General features: G+C 33.2%; 1 protein-coding gene across 3 annotated transcripts in view; it reads right to left on the reverse strand.

Annotated features, from left to right (window-relative positions):
- Window positions 1-10463, reverse strand: part of LOC115223903 — a 117918-nt gene that overhangs the window by 104332 nt on the left and 3123 nt on the right. For 2 of the 3 annotated variants that reach the window (XM_029794628.2, XM_036512748.1), the window contains 2 exons: window positions 5957-5987; window positions 4316-4363 (listed from right to left, as the gene is read on the reverse strand). In XM_029794628.2, the coding sequence (XP_029650488.1) occupies window positions 4316-4363; window positions 5957-5987 (79 nt within the window). Of the gene's footprint in view, window positions 1-568; window positions 958-4315; window positions 4364-5956; window positions 5988-10463 lie in introns of those variants that run through there. The other variant, XM_029794629.2, reaches the window with a different exon arrangement.

Raw genomic sequence — 10463 nt, forward strand, 5'->3', positions numbered from 1 at the left:
CTCTCTCTTTCATACACACACACACACACACACATCCATTTCATATACATGTACATACAATTTTTCACTTTCTCTTTTCTCTCACTTTAAAACAAAAGTAAATGAATAAAATCTTTCCATGGAAATTAACAAACTCTGGATGATGAAATCACATTCAGTTAAAAATATATTTAATAATTGAAATATTGTGTACAAAAAAAAAATTGAAATATTGTGTACATCAACTCTTCTTTTTTCTTAGAGAGCGTAAAGACGATGTGTGTGTATATGTCACAGATAGCGAGCAGGTGTTTGTGTTGACTGACATGACATGACATTCGTTATATGTATTCTGTATGAGTGTATGTGTGTTGATGTCACGGAAACCATGTATTTTCATCAAGAAAAGATAAAATATATCATTCCTGAAATATGTCAGTTACACACAAACATCCATAGAGTTTTAGTATTATTAAGGTAAGAAAAACTAAATCAAGTATCAAAGAACAAAAAGGATAAACTCAAGTGGAATTCTCCAAAGTAGGGCTTAAACATAAACACAGATTCAAATTTAAATCACAAAACAACATTTCATTGATGATTATTAGTTTAACCTGCTCATATACAAAAAGCTAGAGGGCTTATTGGGGCTGATGAATTTTGCCTGGTTCATCCTCAAAAATACTGCGTCATTAACTGTAAGTTTGTATCTAAATGATAATTGTATCATGGCATGTTCCGTTATGTTTAAAGAACTTGAACTTTTCTTCATGAACACATAATCTTTTTCACTATTCTTTCTCTCCAACATTATGGTTGTAACTGCTGGTGGAGCACCAACTGGAATATGTAATTGCACTGCACAAGTTATTTGGTAAATCCCATCTTGAGGTATAACAATGTAACTGCCATTAATCAGTTTGATGTTGCCTAGATCCTGGCTCTCATCTTTTATCCACTGTAAATTAGTCGGTCCATCTGAAAAATAAATAATAATAGTAATAATAATAATCCACTCTAAATAATCCATCTGAAAAAGAAATAATAATAGTAATAATAATAATCCACTGTAAATAATCCATATGAAAAAGAAATAATAATAGTAATAATAATAATCCACTGTAAATAATCCATCTGAAAAAGAAATAATAATAGTAATAATAATAATCCACTGTAAATAATCCATCTGAAAAAGGAATAATAATAGTAATAATAATAATCCACTGTAAATAATCCATCCGAAAAAGAAATAATAATAGTAATAATAATAATCCACTGTAAATAATCCATCTGAAAAAGAAATAATAATAGTAATAATAATAATCCACTGTAAATAATCCATCTGAAAAAAAATAATAATAGTAATAATAATAATCCACTGTAAATAATCCATCTGAAAAAGAAATAATAATAGTAATAATAATAATCCACTGTAAATAATCCATCTGAAAAAGAAATAATAATAGTAATAATAATAATCCACTGTAAATAATCCATCTGAAAAAGAAATAATAATAGTAATAATAATAATCCACTGTAAATAATCCATCTGAAAAAGAAATAATAATAGTAATAATAATAATCCACTGTAAATAATCCATCCGAAAAAGAAATAATAATAGTAATAATAATAATCCACTGTAAATAATCCATATGAAAAAGAAATAATAATAGTAATAATAATAATCCACTGTAAATAATCCATCTGAAAAAGAAATAATAATAGTAATAATAATAATCCACTGTAAATAATCCATCCGAAAAAGAAATAATAATAGTAATAATAATAATCCACTGTAAATAATCCATCTGAAAAAGAAATAATAATAATAGTAATAATAATAATCCACTGTAAATAATCCATCTGAAAAAGGAATAATAATAGTAATAATAATAATCCACTGTAAATAATCCATCCGAAAAAGAAATAATAATAGTAATAATAATAATCCACTGTAAATAATCCATCTGAAAAAGAAATAATAATAGTAATAATAATAATCCACTGTAAATAATCCATCTGAAAAAAAATAATAATAGTAATAATAATAATCCACTGTAAATAATCCATCTGAAAAAGAAATAATAATAGTAATAATAATAATCCACTGTAAATAATCCATCTGAAAAAGAAATAATAATAGTAATAATAATAATCCACTGTAAATAATCCATCTGAAAAAGAAATAATAATAGTAATAATAATAATCCACTGTAAATAATCCATCTGAAAAAGAAATAATAATAGTAATAATAATAATCCACTGTAAATAATCCATCTGAAAAAGGAATAATAATAGTAATAATAATAATCCACTCTAAATAATCCATCTGAAAAAGAAATAATAATAGTAATAATAATAATCCACTCTAAATAATCCATCTGAAAAAGAAATAATAATAGTAATAATAATAATCCACTGTAAATAATCCGTCCGAAAAAGAAATAATAATAGTAATAATAATAGTCCACTGTAAATAATCCATCTGAAAAATAAATAATAATAGTAATAATAATAATCCACTGTAAATAATCCATCTGAAAAAGAAATAATAATAGTAATAATAATAATCCACTGTAAATAATCCATCCGAAAAAGAAATAATAATAGTAATAATAATAATCCACTGTAAATAATCCATATGAAAAAGAAATAATAATAGTAATAATAATAATCCACAGTAAATAATCCATCTGAAAAAGAAATAATAATAGTAATAATAATAATCCACTGTAAATAATCCATCTGAAAAAGAAATAATAATAGTAATAATAATAATCCACTGTAAATAATCCATCCGAAAAAGAAATAATAATAGTAATAATAATAATCCACTGTAAATAATCCATATGAAAAAGAAATAATAATAGTAATAATAATAATCCACAGTAAATAATCCATCTGAAAAAGAAATAATAATAGTAATAATAATAATCCACTGTAAATAATCCATCTGAAAAAGAAATAATAATAGTAATAATAATAGTCCACTGTAAATAATCCATCTGAAAAAGAAATAATAATAGTAATAATAATAATCCACTGTAAATAATCCATCCGAAAAAGAAATAATAATAGTAATAATAATAATCCACTGTAAATAATCCATATGAAAAATAAATAATAATAGTAATAATAATAATCCACTGTAAATAATCCATCTGAAAAAGAAATAATAATAGTAATAATAATAATCCACTGTAAATAATCCATCTGAAAAAGAAATAATAATAGTAATAATAATAATCCACTGTAAATAATCCATATGAAAAATAAATAATAATAGTAATAATAATAATCCACTGTAAATAATCCATCTGAAAAAGAAATAATAATAGTAATAATAATAATCCACTGTAAATAATCCATCCGAAAAAGAAATAATAATAGTAATAATAATAATCCACTGTAAATAATCCATCTGAAAAAGAAATAATAATAATAGTAATAATAATAGTAGTAATAATAATAACAATAATAATAATAATAATAATAATAATTGCTTTTATTTGCCAAGGATAAGGGGGACAATACAAAGACAGACATAATGTTCTGGGGTTTAGATATAACAAAATAATAAACAAAAAAAAAAGAAAGCATACATGGTATATAATAAAACAAAGGTAAGTACACTTAGTATGCAACAGTAAATAGAAAGTAGAAGGGTAAGAAATGGATGATGATGGGGTCTTCCTGATACAGGAGGACCTCTAGGGATAATTGAGAAAACCCAAGGCAAGAACACTCTCCAATACCTACTTTCCAGCTCACAGGTCTATACGTAGTGGTACCATCCACTCTTGCCATTTTCACAATTTTCATCCACCTTTCAATAGATTCACTCAAGGACAGCACCTCCCTCTCTATCCTCACTTTCCTTTTCAAGGTAAAACTTGAAAAAGTCAATAGGGGCTCTACCAAGGTCTCTGTCCTCATACCTTTCAGCCCTGTCCATCATACAACTGCTTTTGCAATCACCCACAAACAAAGGAAAACTGCCTCCCCTGCAGTAAAGCAAGGTGGTGGGCCAATCATCACTATGGATTTGATTGATAGACAGATCCATCCCACATGTAACAACAGTGGAGGCACATGGCCTAGTGGTTAGAGCAGTGGTCTCGCAGTCAAGGGATCGTAGGTTATCATTCAGCTAGTGTTAGAAACATAAATTGTGACTAAGGTTTGGTGGAAGATTTTAATTCAAAACTTATGAAAACAAGACATTTGTACTACAGAGCTAGAGGCAGTTTCAGCCGGGTTGGTAACAAAAGGGTTAAGGGGATAATTCAACTTATGAGAAAAAGCGTGCAATAAATCTGTATAAATCAGCTTACCTAACTCAGTGTAACCCCTTGTTTTTAGGAGAAAGAAGGCATGTTGAACTGAAAGATAAGAAGAGAGAAAGCAGACAGTGAGAAGGATATATTTGAATACAGGTTCAATATCTGGCAGAAGACTAAAACCAGAAAGGACATTTCTTGATGTATTTCATATATTTAATATTTCAGATTATCATCTAATAAATAACTATACAACATATCAACTGTTTCACAATTATTATTATCATAATTAAAATGATCTACATAGACAACAATTATTAACCATTAATGAAAGAGAGCCAAGACTTTATAAATATCTATATATTACACCCATCACTTGTAGTTTCATGAGCTTTAATATGGTCAGTTGTATAGAAGCGATGCTTTGCTGGGACTCATCCTCCTCATCATCATCATCATTTAATGTCCACTTTCCATGCTAGCATGGGTTGGACGATTTGACTGAGGTCTGGCGAACCAGACTCCGATCTGATCTGGCAGTGTTTCTACAGCTGGATGCCCTTCCCAACGCCAACCACTCCGAGAGTGTAGTGGGTGCTTTTACGTGCCACCGGCACAAGGGCCTGTTTGGCGATACTGGCAACGGCCATGACCAAATGGTGCTTTTTACGTGCCACCTGCACAGGAGCCAGTCCAGTGGCACTGGTGACGACCTCGCTCGAATGTTTCACATGCCACCAGCACAGGTGCTAGTAAGGTGACTCAGTAACGATCACGCTCGAATGATGTGCATAAATGTGCCAAGTTTAGTACAATTCTAGTAAACATGTACAGGAGGCTTCATCCTATCAAAGTGTCATCTAAAGCCATGGTCCAGTTAATCCTTGTAGACATTTCATTCAAATATTTAATGATGTGGGTATTTTTACTATTTATTTCTTTAGTATGTCTGATATTTTTCAAGTTGCCTATCTTAAGACTGTAATGTATTGAGGACATGTTTAGTCCCCAAAGTCCATCCCCTCCTCACCGTGGCAGGGACGCTGGCAACGGGTAGTGTCATAGCTATGCTGTCGGGAACTTCAGTTCCTGGTAGGGCCACCCGAGGCGGATTGGTCTGACACCTAGTGGTATTAGGGCCACAACCCAGCGGTGAAAATCGTCGGAGTGTCTGTTTCGGCAACCGGCGGCTTCTCGGTCGTTCTGTCCCTGCGCCTGCGGACAATCTGCGGCAAACAGGATGTCTCTACATGCGGGATAGTGTCATAGCTATGCTGTCGGGAACTTCAGTTCCTGGTAGGGCCACCCGAGGCAGATTGGTCTGACACCTAGTGGTATTAGGGCCACAACCCAGCGGTGAAAATCGTCGGAGTGTCTGTTTCGGCAACCGGCGGCTTCTCGGTCGTTCTGTCCCTGCGTCTGCGGACAATCTGCGGCAAACAGGATGTCTCTACATGCGGGATTGTTGGGGACCGCTTGTGAAATTCATATTCCCACGAAACTTCTTCCACTGCCATGGTTCGAGATGCCTCGAGGGTGGTAGAAGAAGCCGACTCAACCCGCCCAGGGTGAATGTCGCCACAAGTACAAGTAAGTAAGTAAGTATGTTTAGTGATTTAACGTTACAATATGTTATGGTGTCAGAGGATTTTATAGACACATGGATGGTGTAATGGTGACAACATATATACTTACATAGTGGAGGAGCTGGTAGAGGATACTGCCGCTAAAGTAGAAAGATAAGGAAATGAGAAAAGGACAATTAAGACGGTAATTGGTGTTGTTTATATTACTTTCATCATATTACTCCCTCCTTTACAATTTGTCAGTCTTGTTACAGTCTTGTCACAGTCTTGGTACGGACCTGATACACTTGTTACAGCATTGTTATTCTCCAGTAACTCACTTGTTATACTCCAATTACTTTTGTCTTACACTTGATACACCATTGTAACATTCCTGTTAGTATTTGTTTCTTGTTACATAGTCTGCCATTACATTCATGTTACAAACATGTTACATGTATTATTACTGTTACATACATTATTGCTATGTAGCTGTACTATTAATCTTGTTATACTCACAACTGTCAGCTTACTCTTGAGATGGTTGATCAGTGGAGACATAGATTTTATTCATAATGACTTCTACAGGATCTGATTATTATCTGTTTCTTTACTACCCACAAGGGGCTAAACACAGAGGGGACAAACAAGGACAGACAAACGGATTAAGCCAATTGTATCGACCCCAGTGCGTAACTGCTACTTATTTAATCGACCCCAAAAGGATGAAAGGCAAAGTCAACCTCGGCAGAATTTGAACTCAGAACGTAGCAATGAGTTCAAATTCCGCCGAGGTCGACTTTGCTTTCCATCCTTTCGGGGGTCGATATAATCGACTTAATACGGTTGTCTGTCCTTGTTTGTCCCCTCTGTGTTTAGTCCCTTGTGGGTTGATCATTGGAGACATAGATTTTATTCATAATGACTTCTACAGGATCTGATTATTATCTGTTTCTTTATTACCCACAAGGGGCTAAACATAGAAGGGACAAACAAGGACAGACACACGGATTAAGTCGATTCTATCGACCTCAGTGCGTAACTGGTATTTAATTTATCGACCCCAAAAGGATGAAAGGCAAAGTCAACCTCAGCAGAATTTGAACTCAGAACGTAGCAATGAGTTCAAATTCCGCCGAGGTCGACTTTGCTTTTTATCCTTTCGGGGTCGATAAGTTAAGTACCAGTTAGGCACTGGGGTCGATATAATTGACTTAATCCGGTTGTCTGTCCTTGTTTGTCTCTCTGTGTTTGGCCCCTTGTGGGTAGTAAAGAAATAGGTATTTCGTCCGCTGTAACGTTCTGAGTTCAAATTCTGCCGAGGTCAACTTTGCCTTTCATCCTTTCGGGTTCGATAAATTAAGTACCAGTTACGCACTGGGGTTGATATAATTGACTTAATCCGGTTGTCTGTCCTTGTTTGTCCCCTCTATGTTTAGCCCCTTGTGGGTAATAAAGAAACAGATAATAATCATATCCTCTGATTATTATCATTAAAAACAGAAAACAGAAGAAGCAGAGACAGATGCAGCATTGGAAACAGATGATGGGGTAAGCTTGTGACACCCCACAGGACTTGCTGAATTCTATCACAATGGCCCCTTATTCAAGAATGGTCATAAAAATGAATGACGAAAAAACTGAAGCATTTCTTTACATTCTATAGTCAGGAAGATCTTTACAAAAATGTTACTCAACAGATTCAGAGAATCAATCACCGTATATTTACCTGAATCCCAATTATGTTCAGATGGGGATAAGCAGTAGAGACAAGGTGTTCTTTCTTTATCAGATTCAGAAGAAATACGATGAATGGAACAAACCATATTGCTAATTTTTCCAAATATGTACAATCAGTAGAGATGGCAGGCTTAGTTTTTAGATAGTTCAGAGAATGACTGTGGAATGACAAAGACATTATATTCCAAGTGAAGTATAAAGCTTTAAGACCGCGACCTGTTTGACAAATTAAACTTTTTGTGACACCCTACAGGACTTGCTGAATTCTATCACAATGGCCCCTTATTCAAGAATGGTCATAAAAATGAATGACCAAACTACTGAAGCATTTCTTTACACTCTATAGTTTTTAGATAGTTCTTTGACAACTTTTGTGACACCCTACAGGACTTGCTGAATTCTATCACAATGGCCCCTTATTCAAGAATGGTCATAAAAATGAATGACCAAACTACTGAAGCATTTCTTTACACTCTATAGTTTTTAGATAGTTCTTTGACAACTTTTGTGACACCCTACAGGACTTGCTGAATTCTATCACAATGGCCCCTTATTCAAGAATGGTTATAAAAATGAATGACCAAACTACTGAAGCATTTCTTTACACTCTAAAGTTTTTAGATAGTTCTTTGACAAATTAAACTTTTGTGACACCCTACAGGACTTGCTGAATTCTATCACAATGGTCCCTTATTCAAGAATGGTCATAAAAATGAATGACCAAACTATTGAAGCATTTCTTTACATTCTATAGTTTTTAGATAGTTCAGAGAATGACTGTGGAATGACAAAGACATTATATTCCAAGTGAAGTATAAAGCTTTAAGACCGCGACCTGTTTGACAAATTAAACTTTTTGTGACACCCTACAGGACTTGCTGAATTCTATCACAATGGCCCCTTATTCAAGAATGGTCATAAAAATGAATGACCAAACTGCTGAAGCATTTCTTTACACTCTATAGTTTTTAGATAGTTCTTTGACAAATTAAACTTTTGTGACACCCTACAGGACTTGCTGAATTCTATCACAATGGCCCCTTATTCAAGAATGGTCATTAAAATGAATGACCAAACTACTGAAGCATTTCTTTACACTCTATAGTTTTTAGATAGTTCTTTGACAAATTAAACTTTTTGTGACACCCTACAGGACTTGCTGAATTCTTTCACAATGGCCCCTTATTCAAGAATGGTCATAAAAACGAATGACCAAACTATTGAAGCATTTCTTTACATTCTATAGTTTTTAGATAGTTCAGAGAATGACTGACGAATGACAAAGACATTATATTCCAAGTGAAGTATTAAGCCTACCGATCAATAACACTGGATAACAAAAAAACATTTTTTGTATGTTGTTTTAGTTTTCGCATGTCGTGTTCAGCTTTCCATACTTTGTTCCGGGTCTCGCTCATCTGCAAATTTCAACCACTTTAACTGATCAGCATTTTTTTATGCAACTGACCTTGTTCACATGCATCTCATGACCAAACCAGTCCAGTTTTCCTACTAGTACATTGCATTGAATTCTTCTTTATGCCAAGCTTTTCCTTCAGTACAGTAGCACTCTGTTATACACACACAACCACACACACACACACACACACACACATGTATGTAATGTAAGTAAGTATGTATATACACATATAACTGGATGTGCTTGACACATGATAATTATACCATTCAAGTTGCAGCTCTAGTTTTAATCACATTTAAACTCTCATATATATACTATATTTATAGTATTTAATTGATACTATATAACTACGAATTGATTATTTCATTAAGTATTTTATCATTTTATTTTAACTATAAGATTTTTGAAAGTTATTATTTAGCCAACGAGATAAAAAGATAGTTAATTTGCTATAGCAAATTGATACTATATAACTACGAATTTTAATTTTAATTTTTAAGTATTAATTTTTAAGGTAAGAAACCCACAAATAATCTAATAGCGGTTTTATCTCTAATTTAATATATATATATATATATATACGTGAAGGCGCAATGGCCTAGTGGTTAGGGCAGCGGACTCGCGGTTTCGATTCCCAGACCGGGCGTTGTGAGTGTTTATTGAGCGAAAACACTTAAAAGCTCCACGAGGCTCCGGTAGGGGTTGGTGATCCCTGCTGTACTCTTTCTCCCACTCTTTCTTCTGTTGGCCTGCTTGCTTAGCCAGCGGGGTGGCGTCATTCAAAGGCTAAAAAAACAATGCGAACGCATTGTGACCAGCGATGTGTAACAACATCTGATGGTCTGGTCGGTCACGTGATCACGTGATATATATATATATATTTAATGTATGGATTTATGTAATCTAGTGGTAATCACAAAAAAGGCTCCTTTAGGGGACCTGGCAACATACCAGTGCATAGGAGCATAGAGTCCTATGCAGTTGAATCGAGTAAATCCAATCAGTGAACATTATTTCATGAGGATTATACAGAATGGTATCAAAAGGTTCCTGAACTAGTTAAATTTGGCTGTGTGGTAAGTAGCTTGCTTACGAACCACATGGTTCCAGGTTCAGTCCCACTGCATGGCACCTTGGGCAAGTATCTTCTACTATAGCCTCAGGCCAACCAAAGCCTTGAGTGGATTTAGTAGACGGAAACTGAAAGAAGCCCATCGTTTATATGTACGTATATATATATATATATATATATATATATATATATATATATATAATAACAATTTAACAAATAAAACATATGCATACATATATGTACGTACCTACATCTATATGTGTGTATATATATATATATATATATATATATATATATATATATATATATATATACATGCATATATGAGTACAGGACACCACAAATAAACGTAGAACACAACGAGAAACGAAAACATAAAATCAAACAAGGAAACGGACTTTTTTT

The sequence above is a fragment of the Octopus sinensis genome, linkage group LG24, assembly GCF_006345805.1.
Source record: "Octopus sinensis linkage group LG24, ASM634580v1, whole genome shotgun sequence".
NCBI lineage: Eukaryota > Metazoa > Mollusca > Cephalopoda > Octopoda > Octopodidae > Octopus > Octopus sinensis.